The sequence below is a fragment of the Poecile atricapillus genome, chromosome 2, assembly GCF_030490865.1.
Source record: "Poecile atricapillus isolate bPoeAtr1 chromosome 2, bPoeAtr1.hap1, whole genome shotgun sequence".
NCBI classification, from domain to species: Eukaryota; Metazoa; Chordata; class Aves; order Passeriformes; family Paridae; genus Poecile; species Poecile atricapillus.
This window is the reverse complement of record NC_081250.1, coordinates 45,121,018-45,137,011: the sequence shown is the minus strand read 5'-3', so window position 1 is coordinate 45,137,011 and position 15,994 is coordinate 45,121,018. Positions and strand designations below refer to the sequence as shown.

Genomic DNA, 15,994 nt, shown 5'->3' with positions numbered 1-15,994 from the left:
AAGGGAGAAATGAGATGTCTGAGAGAAACAGCAATAAGACTAAGGCTGTTCTAATTGGCAGCCAGATACTTTTATCCTGAGTTACTTTCAGCCCTTTCTAGAATTGTCTTTAAATCGGAGAACTAGCTAATAGTGACTGTCAGCAGTTGCTTTAGTAGCATGCCTTAGCTTAGCTCAGCCCAACAGCTGTGTAGTTACTAAATGCTGCTATTCTGAAAAAAAAAGAAAATAGAAGGGCAGAGGTGCTCTCAAGTCTACCCTGATTTGCTTGGGAGGACAAAGGATTAACACTGGAGTCACTTAGTCAAGTATGCATCTACATAAAATAAAAGTTTTGTTTAAGCAACCATACTTGCCATCCTTCCTTCCTTGTTTTCATGATTTAGAGCTCCTTAACTGATTAGTTAAAAAATGCTCATATTTTTGACTTCCATGTAGGTATTTGCTGGTTAGGTAGACTAGAAATTGCACATCACATAAATGCATTCTGAATAATAGAACTCTGTTTTCCAGGCCCCTTGTAGAAGGATCTTGCAATCTGTTCTGCTGGCTGTGGCCTGTTTCCACTTCAGCCCCTCTCCTCCCTCCCCTGTTAATAGGAATTTAACTTTGTTTTTCTGTTTCTGACTACAAGCCAAGACAACCAACTTCTTTCATGAATCAAGATTCCTTCTTGATTATAGTTTCTTGAAAGGCAAGACAAACTCATTTTTTAATATTTAAAAAGTTTTTATTAAATGGAGGCCAGTGCGTGTTCTTGATACTTCACATTCCTTCAAGCCTGATATTGTTTCTGAATCTCCTTTTTCTTGCTTAGCTGTCAGCCAAGTGATGTTTACAGATTGGTCCTAAATTGTTTTTTTGGATGGGTTTGCTGTTCTGTGGTGTCAGATTTATACTGTTTGTGACTTGAGGACAACATGACGTGATTTGCAGTAGAAAAGGCAGTGTTTTTGTTGATTGTTTGGTTAGTTGAGGGGTTTTTTTGTGTTTATGGATTTTTGAGTTTCAGCTTTCTGTTGTGCATTTTAAAGATGTCAGAGGGCATAGACTGGACGTAAGGAATTGGTCTCATATTCCCTCTGTAAAGTCTTTATCAGTATTCTGTGCAGGTGTGCAATGTTTACCTTAAAACAATCTGAAAGATAAATACTTGATTGAATTGTCAGGATTGTCAAAGACTTCAACATGAAGACTTTGTTTAGTTCTGATTGACAAGTTAGCACGATTTGCATTTTTAAATTGTTTAGTGGGGAAAAAATTGCTTATATCAAGTCTGCATATTCTCTACCTTTTCTTCTGATGCCAAGACTTGACTTATAGTAGAGTTCAAATTCAGCAATCAGGGTAATCTATATATATCTTTCTTAGTCTTAAATTAACACCTGCAGCCTATTGTACAAGTTATCTGCAAAAATTCTTGCAAATAAAGGCTTGAGTGCAGTTAAAAAAAGAATGGAAAACTGAGGCAGAGTGTTGTGTGGTAATGCTTTTAGGAGTGTAATGAGCTAATAGTAAATTATATTTATTTATTATATTAAAATGCACATTTTGCTATTTAATTTTTCAAGACCATTGATGCTCAAAGGATTTTCTTAATGCTGCTTCCTTCTGTTATTGTTTTTGTTTCCCGTTCTGTTTGCAGTAGAGAGGCACTTTGGGATTCTCTGTCAGCAGCACCATCTTTCCTGCCTGGGACCCAAGAGCAGATTCAATGTAGCTGAGAGCATTGCACATTCTGGTTGTGCTAAGCGTATATTCTTGGGTACAGGGTTAGCTTAAACATTTCTTGTCCCCAAACCATCTCAGAATTGTGCTTGAGCAGATTTCTGTGGGAGTGCAACTAGAGGTATTTTAGGCAACTGGTCTGGATAGAATCCTTGCTGTGCTTTCCTGTCAGAGGAGATGAGAGTTACTTTTTAGCTAGGTCACACCTCTGACTGGTTCTATTATGTGGCCTGAAAGCATTTATGTTGGCATAACAGAGGCAATAAGCACTTTAGGGCTGGACACAGGCAACAAAAACAGTGTGGTGAAAAATTTCCTCCAGCCGGTGTCTGAGAGAGGGACAGCACTCTGAAAGCTCCTTTCCCACTGAATTTGATATTAAAGCACCATCTGAAGCTCGTAAGTGCTGCAAGTGAAGCTTTATGCAGGTAAATGCGTTTGAATCTGTGCTGACTTCAGCACAGAAGGGCAAATGAAGTAGTTGATCTGTTGAAAAAAATAGTTTGTGAATGTTTTAAGAGCTATTATGAAAAAAAGTGCTGGTGGAGCACATACTTTCTAAGCACTAAACCTGAAAATTGACTGAGTAGCAGTTGTAATAGATTTTTTGTTTTGTAGTATTTCATTCTAGGTTTTGTTAGCAAGATTTAGGAGAAAAGATCAGTGCAGTCTGAGTTCAAGTTTTCTTTTGCTATTGATTGTGGAGCTCCTGCAGGTAAATGGACAGGAGACTCAAGCCCTGAGGTTGGTGGACAGCGGGGCAGCACTGTGTGGAAGTGGCATGGTGCTGCTACATGTGTGAGGCACCTATTGTGTCCTAGTTGTTTTTCTTTCCTTTTAACTTTTCTTTTTCTGGCTGCTCTCATTCATTCAAGAGTGTAGAGGTAGTAATATGGATGTAGCACCATCTAGTGTTCCTTTTGCTTGAACAGGAGTGGAAATGCTTTTCAAGGTCTGTCTTTTCTTTAATTACAGTGAAGACTTGAATACTTTCAGTCAGATGTTGATGAAAACAGCATCTGGATTTGGGGGCTTTCTTCTCAAACACCACTACCACAACAACCACCACCCCCATCCCATTTTTTGTAGAGCAGGAAGAGCTGTAGTCTTGACATGAAAAAGCAGAGTATCACTGAATTGCTCAGTAGTCCCAATTTTATGAATTACAAAAGCCTCTTAGTCTGATTGCCTTTTTCTTATCTGTTAGCTGCTGTCAGACAAATTCTGTCCTCCTGGAAATGGGGAGTACAGTGGGAATGGATGTCTGAAATATCATTGGATATTACTCTTGTGATAGCTGTCTGACTGCCAGAATATTTTTGTGAGGCTTTTTGGTTGTGGTTTTTTTTCTTTTTTCTCTTAAAATATGCTTAACACAGTATCCTTAGACATCTTTAGTAAGTTAACTTAATCTGCTTTTGCATGTCTGAATACTTACTATTTGCACTGATTTTGGTATGGTGTACTTTGTAATTCAAAAGCTAACTGCTTAATATGCCATGTAGGTTTCCTTCATCCTTCTCTGAAAAGGGAGAGAATGAATGGACTGTAATTTAAATTGCCCAGCTCCTTCATTAGTTTGCATGATTCATTTGTTCATTGTACTAATTACTCTTACTAAATGCATGTAGGAGTGTGTTTTCTGGCTGTTCAGGACAATTTCCTGAGCGCTGTTGAATTATTGGGAAATGCTCTGTGGTAATAACCTGTTCTGTGTCTTGTTTGCAATTAACACAAGTAGATTTTTTGGTTTTTTTTAATTTCTAAAAACAAAGGGGTCAAGCCATAAAATGGCTCTTTTTTTTTCTCAGCAGGAAGGTGTCAGGGAGAAGAGTTGGTATGGTTTGAACTTCCTTGAGGGTTGTGTAATTGCACATTACTGCAGTGACTGCAGTGGAAGGAGTCATATAACATCCAGAGAAGCCAACTTTCTCTTGCTGTAAAGCCTTATTCACACAATCTCCTGGCAATATTTGGGTGCAGAAAGTTTTCTCTGTGTTTTCATCCTGGCTTTATCCTAATTCAGGCTTTAAATATGTTCCTATATAACAGAGACTCCATTCTCTTCCACCAAATTACCATTCTTTATGGAAACATCAGCTAATTTTGCTTATTCTCTAGCATTTGCTTCTTTTTCTGCTCCTGGTTTGGGGTGGGACTTCCATGTTTTTCTCAGTTTTGTCAGTGTGAGAGAAGAGATGTAAAATATTGCTTGGTAGAGCTGGAACTCAAGCAAAAAGCATAAAAAATACTCTGCTGTGTTGGACCAGCCATCTCAGGGCTGTGTTTCTGACTCCAGAATACTGGAGATGAAGATCACATACTCAGCAACTCTCAGTAGTCTACTCTCAGCCTAAATACCCGCATTGTGCAGAACTGTTCAGTGTTGGAACCCGTCCATAGCTTTTTCTTATCTGGATCTGCAGATTGTTTTACCCTGGAAGTTCATGGTTGCTACTTCTATGTGCAGTGACACCAGTCTTGCAGTTTCTATCAGTATTTGTCCTAGTTATGCAGGACTTTGGTAAATATCAGTTCTTCTTACCCCTTATGAAGTTATCTTCATGATTTTGAAAAACCTTCATAGCTTTTACACCCCTGCCTTCTCCTCTCTCAGCTCTCTTAGTCTCTCCTTTAAGTAAAGCTATGAGAATGTTGGTCCTTTTCCTCAGCCCATCTACTTTATTGTAAGTTATTGCCACTGTCTCATCCTGTAAGCTTGATCTAGTTTTGGTCTTTTCTCCATCTTTCCAGACACTTCTGTAAGCAGCGATTGCTAAATTCTGAACAATCTTCTTTTCTCTAAAGCATTCCAGAAATGCCAGTCCTGTTAACATGAGATAGCTCCTTTAGCATGACTGGAACAATTTTATGAGTCTGACTATTTCTGTCTAGTGTACTCTGACAAAATGGTCTTATTCTCTGTGCCTGCTGCATCATTGCCTCTAATTTGAATTTTCTGTCTGGCTTTTGGTGTGTTCTCAGTCAACTTCCTGCAGATTCTCCCCCTCCTCACATCCTCCCCACAGTTGCTTTCCAGCTCTTACCCTTTTCAAGTAATCTGGTGTTTTTTTCTGCTTCCTCTCCTGTGTCAGGTTGTTACACTACCTCTTAACCTGTATTTTTGGCATATGTCTTTATTTTATCAAGGATTATGTCTTTGTGGTTTGATGACATTTGGTTGGTTGGTTTTCCCTTAAGCAGAATTCTGTTGTGCTCCCTAGCTAGCCATCTTACTTATTTGTAATAATATTACAAACTTTCTAATATGATCCATGTTTTCTAGTGTAAACTGCCAATTCTGAAGTCACTATGAAAGCAACTGTTGGAATTACAAATCCAATGTGACATTTTTAAAGACATAATTCTTAGATTTCCCTTGTTTAGGGAAGCATTTATCATTCCTAAATATGTATTTTATTCAAGGTAGGGGTGCATGAAAACAGTAAGTGTTTGTCAGTGTTCTGGGTTTGTTCTTTGGAGAAAGTGCTGAAGGTCAGTGCCTAGTAGATTTTTTTGGGATTTTTTTTTTGTTTGCATTTTTTATTTTCCTGTTGTGGTGCAATGAATAGTGCAGGAAGACTAAATAGCTACATTTGGTTATTGGTGCATTTAAATATGTGAAAATAATTTTCATTCCATAATTTAGTTCCATAATACATGAAGTTCAGCTTTACCTTTCTCCCCCAATGTATGTGTGTGTGTCTATCCTAAAGCAACACATTTTTCACTTATAGTAAGCATCTGTAAAGGGCAACCTACATAAGATTTAATTATCATGTTTTGCTTGTGATTCTGTGAAAGCTTTGTTGACAGTCATTGTTTAGTGGCTGGCACATTTTGTAGCTGGGTTGAACAACAAGGAAAAGCAGGACAATTGCGTTTCTGGGTTTTCATAGTCAGTGATTTATCAATGGGTTTTTGAGACATTAGCAGTCTCTCTTGGCAGCTGGAAGATCCTAATGGTTAATGAATGTGTTTATTCTTACTGCTGCTGAGCAGTGCGTTGCCAGCATGCCTTTGGTACATGAATAGCTTTTGTTCTTATTCTAAAAGAATAGCCATGGTGGCAAAGTTTCCTTTTATTTTCTGTTTAATGTCAAAGTCATGACTGTGGGTGCATTTATCTAGAGGGAGAAACGTTTCCATACTTTGATTTAAAGCAAAGTTCATTTAAATTATGGAATAGTGTACTGTAGGGTCCTAATAGTTTAATGAACCAAATCACCAAATCTGTCTCAGGTTTTACACCTAGCAGGAATGTGTATATAGGATGGAACCAAAGCAGGGAGACTTCAACCTAGTAAACAATGGCATTCCTCACACTGGAACTGTACTTTCCAGGGGTTTCATCTTTGTTAGCTTCGACATTCTCAACTTTATCCTAGTCTTTAGCAGGGGTGTTTGGCCAAGACAAAAAGAGGTTGCCATGGAACCTTTTGTTTTCCTGTGGAAGCTGGGATTTTGTGCAGTTTTTTCCATATTCAGAGGCAGAAGAACCACTGCTTAAACAACTTCAGTTAAAGGTGTGGCAGGACTTGCAATTTCAAATCATGTCGTATCATTCCATAGCAGTCAAGTTAGAGAAGCTGCCATGGATGTTTGAGGCTGTTTGTGAGAGGTGTGAGACAGCCTTCATGTTGAAGGGCTTTTCTTCCACATGTTTGGTTTTGCAGCTAGCAGTGACACTTCAGATGTATAAGAATGCTAAGGCTATCTTTCCCTTTGGACAAGTCAGTGAATCAGACTTTTTTTCCATATTATTATTGGTTTTTTCTTTTCCCAAGAAGCTAACCCACTTGCTTTACATTGAAACACATGTCCCGAGTTCAGCAGTATTATTTGAAAGGCTTCAGTACAATTAGCCACATTCTGGGCATCCTAGAACTGACATTGAATAGGAATATAGTAAATTCTGGGGTTTTGCCAGTTGCTCTATACATACACATGTATTTGTTAAATAATGCTCAATAAATGCTTGTAATTATAGACCTCAGTCAATACTTAATGACTGTGTCTATGTGGGCCTATAGTACTCAAATTATGGATGACTACAGGCTATGTTTTCCTCTTCAGCAGCATAGGTAGCAGCCTAATTGTGTAATAGAACTTTCTTCCCTCTGCTTTTCATTTTTATGTGGATTTGTTTGTAGTGATAATGACGAGTTCATTCCATCACTGTCTAAATGGACAAAAAACATGGGCAAGATGAAGCTATTGGGTTGTTCCAAGCAGCCAGGAAATATCTGCTGGAAAAACATTTAGAGAAAGACCATCCTTCTTGAGGAAGGATCCATCTTTCTAGAGAAAGACCATCATGGTAATATGGTTAGGTTTGTGGGTCTTCTGAAAAAGCAGAATGCTAATGTAGTCATGGTCTCCTGGCTGCTTGTTGATCTAGGTTAGGTAACTAATCTCAGTGTCACATGGGGCAGAATTAGCAGTCAAAATGTTCTGGTATTTGGCATGGAAGAGCCTCAACCTGATGAACTTCGATTTCTTGTGTTACATGTGGCTGGACTTTAGCCTCCATGCTGTAACCCTTTTCTGCAGAGAACCTTACTTTTACTTAGCTGGTATGGAGCCAGCACTGGAAGTGACCCTTTGCAGGTATTGTGTGCTTTTTATTTTTTGGACTTGTTGTTTTTTGACTGTCCATTCTCAAAGATTTAAACCAGAGGAACTTAAAAAAAACTCTGAGAGAGCTAAGTGTCAAGGGTGAGTGTAATATGGGAAATAGGACAGGACTGAAAACCAAAGAGGAGTATGTGGTCCCATGAAGTAATATAGTAGATTCCTTTATTCTTCCAGCTTTCCGTGGAGAGTTTCCTTGGTTTTCTTGTCTCTTTTTGTTACTGTGCTTGTATCTACTTCTTTTTCCTCAGCTGCCTCAAAGGGTAGTGACAAGTTATGATGTTTTAGTTCTTTTGTGAGAAAGATTTGCCTGAGAATGCTACTAAGGCATATTTTTGTTTGCTTTTGGGTTTGGTTTTTTTCCCTCTTGTTTGTTTGCTTTGTTTGTGTTTAAGAAGGAGAGGATATTTAGACTGCCCCTTTCTAGCTGTGGGCTGAGCACCAGCTGCTGGGGTTTGGTGCGGTGGAGTTTCCTGGGAGATGCTCAGGGTGGGTATGTGATACAACTTGATGACCAAAGCTTGTGTTTTGAAGGTTGCCAGGCAACCCAGCCCGTCCCTAAGGTCCCACCCAGAGTGGAGTTTTGCTGCACACCACTTCTCTTCAGCAGTTGTTTCCCTTTGCTCAGAGGAGGCACTTCTGGGTGGCACAGCCACTTTGTGCTGTTTGCAAGGTGTTGGCTTCCATCAGGACTGCAACTCAGGGGCACTTTGCTCTGGGAATGATACTATGTCTGGGTAGTTTTCTTGTGGTCTTTCTTGTCATGACTTGTGTGTTCTGGCACGCCCCTTCTTGGGAAGAGCCCTGACCCTACCATGGTTCCTGGTAGGGCAGGGTTTGAGTGATTGTTTTTTCCACTTATAGCAGTGGGCTGAAAGCAGGAAACTGGCTGGCAAAATGTCCTCTGGGATTTGGGGGTTCGGGTACTAAGGCAGCTCTGCCAGCAGGTGGCAGTTTGTACTGCCAGCAGGTTCTGTGGAGACCTGGGAGGCCTTTTAACCTTGGGAGAGGAGCTCTGCTCACAAGCAAGTCTGAAAAACCATGAAGATCAGGGATGATTTGAACCACAATGCAGACAGGCAGAAACTGTATATTTTATGTTCTTTGTGAGGACTCTACTGATTAACTGTTCGCATTGTATTTGTAAAGGTTCCTGCAGATACGAGGCTCTGAGATTTGTATAGTTCATTTTCTGCATGTTTTGTTCATGTTTTGGGGTGTTCTTGGTTGCCACACTCCCCATGCCCTTGTCCCTTCTCCTTGTTCTCAGTTCATTCTCTGAATTTATCATTAGTTCTAATGTGAAGTTCATGCTGAAATTGAGTAAGTGTTCCTTCTTTATCAGTCAAGCCACATTTTTCTTTCCACAGGAAGATACATCTGTAGCCATAAACAGACGAAACCCAAAAGCCTGGTAGGGAATAGAGTTTAACAGATGAGATGCTTTTAGGTGACCATGTTAATAGGAATAAGATTTTCAAAGCTGTCTACCTGTGGTTCATGTTGAACTTAGCTGGAGTTGAAGTTAGTTTGACTGAGGCTGAATTGCTTGTTTATGAGATGCTGGCATAGTTCCACCCATCTAAGTGACACTGACAGCTAAGTATGTATGTAACTATGGGAAATGACCTAATGTATTGCCTGGCTATGTGAGTGCAGGATGCAAAGAGCAGTGGGTGACCACCCCACACAATGCCTTGTGATCTCTGTGTTATGTGCAGAGGGTGGAAGGCATTCTTTGAGGAGCTGAGCTGTCTCCATACAGTCAGCTCCCATTGTTTTGGACTTCTCACTCCATTTTCTCTATGATAAACTCCTTGCCGACTTTTTAGCAGAGGAAAGATGTAAGTGTGCATCTGAAAATAACCAAGTGTACTCTTATCCTTGCATGCACTCTTATCCTCACATGCACATGGTTGTCCTGCAAATTATTTCTTTGTGCGTGGAAAAAAAAAATGAAGAAGAAAAAGTGGAGGAAGGAAGAAGCCATCCTCCCACCCTCACTTCAGTCTCCACAGTGAAGAGTTACTTTACTATATTTAGAGCATTTTGTGTGGATAGAGATGTGCCTAGAAGAAAGTGAACTGATGAAAAAGTCAAAGGTACCTTGATCAGCAAGCATGATAAAAATTCCTTTAAGGAAATGTAAGCAAGCTGAAATAACCAGTGAAACTTCAGTGGCTGCCTTAAGTTGAGAGGCATGGGGAGTAGAGAGGTTTAATCTTTCAAGAAAGGGAGAAACACACCAGCCAGTCAAATGCTAATGTACAAAAAGATACGAAACAAGCTAGTAGGTAATCCATTAATAACTACCCAAGGGATACTGAAGTAGGAAGAAATATGCAGAAGAGAGCTGAGCTGGAGTGTTCTGCCTGTTTTGCATCTTCTTTATGGAAAGAGAATATTAGAAACTGTAACAAGAAATTAACCAGGACAAAAATCTTTGAAAACATTTGTTTTAATCTCATTTAGAAACCAGAGAGCACAAGGAGGAATGTTGTCAAAAATTACTGGAAAGCAGACTGAGCAGCTTCTTCATTTCCTGAGGAATAGGGCATGGAGAAATATGTATTTGCAACAAAACAAGTGAGCGGTGTTCATGCATTTAAGCTAAGAAGAAACTAAAGCAGTAGAACACGTTACTTTCAAAAATAGTATGAAAGAGTGAAATTTATTAATTTTAAAAAATATTTAATTATTTCTGTGAAGTACTGAAAGCTATAAAGTTGCAAGAGCTTAAGCAGAACCTGGAGTGATCTATGCTTTACTAAGAATCATGAGTTCATAATTTATTAACTATTTAAGTTGGTTTTGATATGCTTGTAGAAATTTGTTTGCCAATTTTTTTTTTTCAGAAAACTGAAAGTTGAAAATTGCTTAGATTATAAACCCCAGAATCCATAACAGCAACTCAAAAGGATATGGTTCAGCTACATTTTGGTGTATCATTTTTTAATTAATTGTCAGTTCATTGTTTTAAGTTGTAAGGTGTTACATTTTTCTCAATAAAATGAAGGTACCAACTAGGAGAAGAGGAAGTGCTTTTATATCGGTTGGATGTCAGTTAACTCAATCATAAATCACAATCACAGATGATGTATTGGGTGTTCTTAACAGAGAAGTTACTTAGTTGTCTATCTTTGCAGTTCTAATCAGAAATAATAAAACAACTACTCTGGAAACACAATCAGGTCTTAAAAAAAATATACCTGGTGTTTGAGGATGGGGGATGATGTTAGTGTGTGTATCTTCTCGTAACAAATGTGTGTCCCTCAGAAAAGGGAGGGGAGGGAAAGTGAAGGGGGAGAGATTGTGTAACTGTAGCACTGAGAATATTGCCACAATTTAAGTGGTGAACTAATGTTTAGTTATGAACAAGTGTAATTATGTTGTCCTGTTTTTCTAAATAGGCAATTACATCACAGCCTGTTCGTATTTCCTGCTGGTGTACAGGTTTTAAAACTGCAGTAGAAGTTAAAGACAATAGCATCATAATAGCGTCATAAAAAAGTTGCCTTTCCAATTAGTCATTAATATCTTTTCCAGTTATTAGGCCTTTTGAATTGCTTGGAAACGCTCAGGATTTATTATGTGGTAGAGTAGAAAAATTTTCTTGGTTCACTTGTTTTCCACCATAATTCTTATTTCTTTACTGCCTGGCCTTCACATTCTAGTGGATTTCTTTTCCACAATAAAACTCTATGGGGTTTTTTTTCTATGTGTGCATGTATGAGGGTTTTTCTTTTTCTCCTCACATTTTATTGGTCGCTTCCTTTGTGTTCATTTTCTGCTAGTTTTCGGGATAAAACAAGCCAGTTTACTTATCTGTACAACTGAAACTTTCTCATCTCATCTATAAAGTCTGTTTCTTTTGGAATCCTAATAAAAAAGAGAAAGACCCTAAAGGTTTGAATTTTTAAACATTTTAATTTCTTTGTTCCCAAGACCATTATTTTGGGCTGTGTAGAGGTTCTTGCATTTTTCTGAAGGGAAAACCTAACATTTTGGCCAGAAAAACTCCTCCAAAACAATCCAAATGGAAAAAATCAACTCCATATTCTTGAGCTTGTGAGCAGTTAGGTAATCCAAAGATAGATGTATAAAAGAAAATTATTTTTGTGTTCATGTACACAGAAAGGTTTTTGAATGTCTAGTGGATGTCAGCAGGTGTTTTGTAGAAGATCAGCTGTCTTTTCTGCACTCAGATGGTTGCAGGCACTGTGATGATGCTGTCAGCCATTAAAAAGATAGCCAGGGAAAAAGAAAGTTTAGTTAGAGGCTGGCTCTCATCTTTCAAAGCATGGGGAGCAGATCTTGTTTCTCTGTGTAAGCCAGTAGTCCCTCTGAGACCTCTTAAAATGATGTGTGCAGGCTGATTCTCCCGTTGAACAGAGCTCTATAAAAACAGATGTACATGTGGGCATCTAACTGCAGGGAGGCCTGGAAGACACTCACATATGTGAGTTAGCAGAAAATTCTGGATGAAGGCAGAGGAGAATAGCTCCTGATGGGTAATAGCAAGCTCCTTGAACCATGAGGTACAACATAACTTTCCCAAGTGGATTATAGTTCTAGTCATCAGGGTTTTGTAAAGTATGTAGGCAGGAGATTGACAGTATGAGTTCATCTTGGTATTCTCTGCCCTGTTGTCTGATGGAATAGTAATGTTCATGCAATTTTTAGTGCTTGGATTGCTTTTGAAAATGTAATTTCTGGCTTAGAAAGGTAAAAAACAGGTAATTAATGATGTATAGAGAAGTATGTGTTACTTCCCCATTCTTTCCTTCCTCCCCTTCTTTGACAGAGGTGAGTTCCACTAAGTTACTTTGGAATTGCAGGTCTACCTCAATCTAGCAAGAATAAGTTTCTCTTAGAAAAATGGTGCCTTTGTCAGGAAGCAGCAAGAGCAGGGCTGCCTTCCAGGCAGCTCACAGGATAGGAGGGGCACAATCCTTGTGGGCACAGCCCAGTCCCTATGTTCCCAAGCAGAGTAAAGGTGCTGGCAGCAGCAGTTCAAATTGACTCTCCAGGGGTCGATCATCAGACAAATGCCAGCAATCCAGGAAGCCTGGCCAATGAGTCAGTGTCAGCAGGGACCAGAGCTGGGCACAGGCCTGCTTACAGCACTGCACATGGCAGGACCAGGGCCTGGGGTGGACATGGGGCTCCTGGCAGAATGTGCTGGCTGTGGACACTGATGAGGTCATGGCAGCATAAATGTACATGGGAGCACTCAGGGCCTTGACAGTCTTTGCTGTTTATTCTGGAGTGAGTCTCAGCAAGAGTTGTAAGAGCTATAACACTGGTTAAAGAGGGAGCTCTGGTGTGTTGCTCTTCCTAAAAAGGCTTGGATAGCTCTTCCTTACTTTGTGTGTGGGGGTAGGGGTTGTGCTGGACGGGGGTGTTTCCTCTTTGTACTGGCATGAAAATAGAAAATGCAGATTGATGCACTAAGTATTTACTGAAAACATACCATGGGTTACTTAGTTTCTTAATAAATATTTAGCACGATATTGTATTTAATTATATGTATATGACAATCAAACTTATATATATAGAACTATCCTGACTGTTTTGGGTATTGACACACTCTCAAAATTCTATAATATAATGTAAATTAAAAGGTACCTCAGGAGGTAATCTGTTCTGACTTCTATTAAAAGCAGGTCTTTCAGAGTATGTGCTCATAGCATTGTTTACTTGACTTTTAGACTCCCTGTGGCCCTGTTTGATCATCATTGTGGTAAAAAAGTTTCTATCTTGAATTGGGGTTTTTTTGTGTGTTAAAACTTCTCAGCTACCCACCCCTTGGCCTAAATTTAAAGCTCTAATTTTATTTGAAACATTTTTGCAGTTGTTGGCTGTCAGTATCCATTTTTAGAACTGTGTGCAAACTTGATATATTTGTGAGCATGAGGGGCCATAGCACAGAATGCAAGTCAAGATAGTGTCAAAAGGTGCCCTGAAGTTCCTGTAATTATCTTTACCAGTGTGTTTGAGGTGTGAACTGTGACACGTTTGCTATTGCAGTCCTGGATTTCTTTTTCTTGAAAAAAACCTGCCAGAAGCAAAGGCAAAAAAATACAGTGGTACTAAATTGTAGTCCAAGACCAAGTTAAGGAGGTATATAAGGCTTTTTGTCACTAAGTGAGCATGCCCTTGTATTACTAGTAAATACAATATTTTGGGATAATTTGTGCCAGGCATATCTTCTAAACTTATTTATATTGAACTGTTCTTCACACACAGCAAAATCTTGTTCATATCAAAACAAACTGAAGTCTTTGAAGGCTTGTATGTACAGTACTCAGTGTAACTAACAGAGATTGTTCCCTTTCCCTTAACAGATGTGTGCAACAGTACCAATCTTCCTGAAGTTGAAATCATCAGTCTCCTGGAAGAGCAGCTGCCTCATTATAAGCTAAGAGCAGATACAATCTATGGTTATGACCACGACGACTGGCTTCACACACCTCTCATTTCCCCTGATGCGAATATTGACTTAACAACTGAGCAAATAGAAGAGACCTTGAAATACTTCCGTAAGTCAAAAATTCAGAAATTGTACTGAGAAACAAATAAAATAGTGCTATTTTTGTTACCTTCTTTGAAGTATCTGTGCAATTCTTTGAAAGCTGTGGAGAGCAAGAGAAATGTTTGTGATTTACTGCTTTGGTCTCCAAGATTGTGGAGATAAAAAATGAAGGGAACATTTAATCAAGAACAAATTGTATTTGTGAGTGCACCTTTCCACATTATCAACTACTGGAGAAATTGAAATGCTTCTTTTTGCTTATGATCTCTCTCAAAGGGACTGAAATTTCTGCATCTATGCAGCTTGGAAAGCTTAGACCTCTTTCCATATCCGCTTTTTTTGAATGTGTTCTCTGACACATTTTGCTGTTGGCTGGCGGCACTATGTGCCATTATCACAGAATGACATTAAATCATTTTGCTGCAGCTTAAGCTTCTAGAAAAGCCTTGTGAAGAACCAGACTGACCATTTGGTTGAGATGGTTTATCCCTTCATTCTTTCTTCTTCTCATATTCAGACTATCAGACCAAAAAATATTCATGCCTAGCAGTAACACGGGTTAGAGTTGTGACCTTTGTGGTTTGTCTCCTTTGTTTGAGCCTGTAGATACTTTATCATGGTGAATGGGTTCATGTCTCTCTGGTTTCTTCCACTGTGGGTGTTGACTTAGGTGTGCAATTAGAGAAGACTTCTGTGATTCATCTCAATGACTGCTATGCTAAAGCAATAGCACTGGATTTACATGGGTTATAGTAATACATTGATTTAGGTAGACTTACTGAGGCACTGTTCAGAAGAGATGAGTTGCAGGGCTCAGCACAAACCTGTGCAAAGATGGCTTTATTGCATTTTGAAACACCTGAACAATCACTTCGTAAGGAGCACAACTGATAAATAAAAGCATTAATAATATAAAGTACTGAGTTTCTGATATTCATGCTTCAATAAAGGGCATGAAGTATTTTAGTAAATAACATATATGCTCTCCACCTACCTCCAATCACACAAAAACAGTGGGAAGGGTGTCAAGACGAGATGAAGCTGATCTGTGGAATCAAGTGTACTACCCCTGGTTTTGTTGCAGCCCATTAGTGCTGCTACAGTGATGGCAGAAGCTGGCTTAAATAAACATTTTGAAATGTAAGGTTTCCAAGGTCTTTAGTAACCTGATTAGGCCTGTCTCACAAGTAAAGTTGTCTGCGTGGGTGTACTGTTGCAATAACCATGGGAAAAATGTTTTGCCAGTGAGACAAGGAACTCTAAAATCCCCATGGCAGTGTCCTTCTACCTGAGAAACTGAGGGTGCCCACTGTTGTAAGATAAAGGTAAGGTGAGCCACAGGAATGTGGGCCTCAGGAGGTCCTAGTGGCTTCTGAGAAGCTGTCAGCTGCTCTGGACCCAGGGATGTCCTTAGCCTTCTTTGGAGCTGCTGCTCATTAGGGATGGTCAGACATAACCAACTGATACAGTAGTTTCTCTGGAATGGTACTAAGAAGGGTTCCTCATCTGAGTTCAGAATAACCTAAGTCTTCAGATGTAGTAGCAGTATGCCTCAGGGTGCATTCTCCAGGTTTTGGAGTACCTGTCCCTCAGAGCAGAGACTTCAGCCCAGACAAAGCTTCAGATTGGGAAGGCAGCCCTGTCAGTTTGCTGGAAGTGCCCAGAGAGCTGCTCCCTATCCTGAGGTTGAGAGAGATGACCTCCTTTTATGCAGGAGGTGTGCTGCTGTGGAAAAGCTGTCACCAGGTGGAGAAGTTAAGAGGAAGTCAGCAGGCTGTGCAGCATTAGGGAGGGTGAGACATAGGATCTAGGAGTGGCTGAGACACGATGGGATTGTGCTCCCTTTCAGAGGGACCTTGGCAGGCTGGAGCCATGAGTCATGAGCAGCCTTGTGCTATTCAGCCGAGGGAAGTGCAAAGTCCTGCGGCTGGGAGGAACAACTTCATGCACCAGTAGATGGTGGACTGGGGTCCAGCTGTTGGAATGCAGCCTTGCTAAAAAGGACATGGGGCATCCTGGTGGGCACCAAGGTGGACACCAAGCCAGAAATAGTGCCTCTGATAAAAAGCAGACTAATGCCATCATGAGCTGTATTGG

The 15,994-nt window shown here is 39.8% G+C and overlaps 1 protein-coding gene across 5 annotated transcripts in view; it reads left to right on the top strand.

Moving 5' to 3' along the window:
- TRAK1 (trafficking kinesin protein 1) overlaps positions 1 to 15,994 on the top strand; it is a 123,071-nt gene that overhangs the window by 46,267 nt on the left and 60,810 nt on the right. For all 5 annotated transcript variants that reach the window (XM_058830246.1, XM_058830245.1, XM_058830243.1 and 2 more), the window contains one exon: positions 13,710 to 13,904. Coding sequence is in view for 3 of the 5 variants with exons in the window: in XM_058830245.1 (XP_058686228.1) it covers positions 13,710 to 13,904 (195 nt within the window). In the remaining 2 variants the exon portion in view is untranslated. The remainder of the gene's footprint in view (positions 1 to 13,709; positions 13,905 to 15,994) is intronic.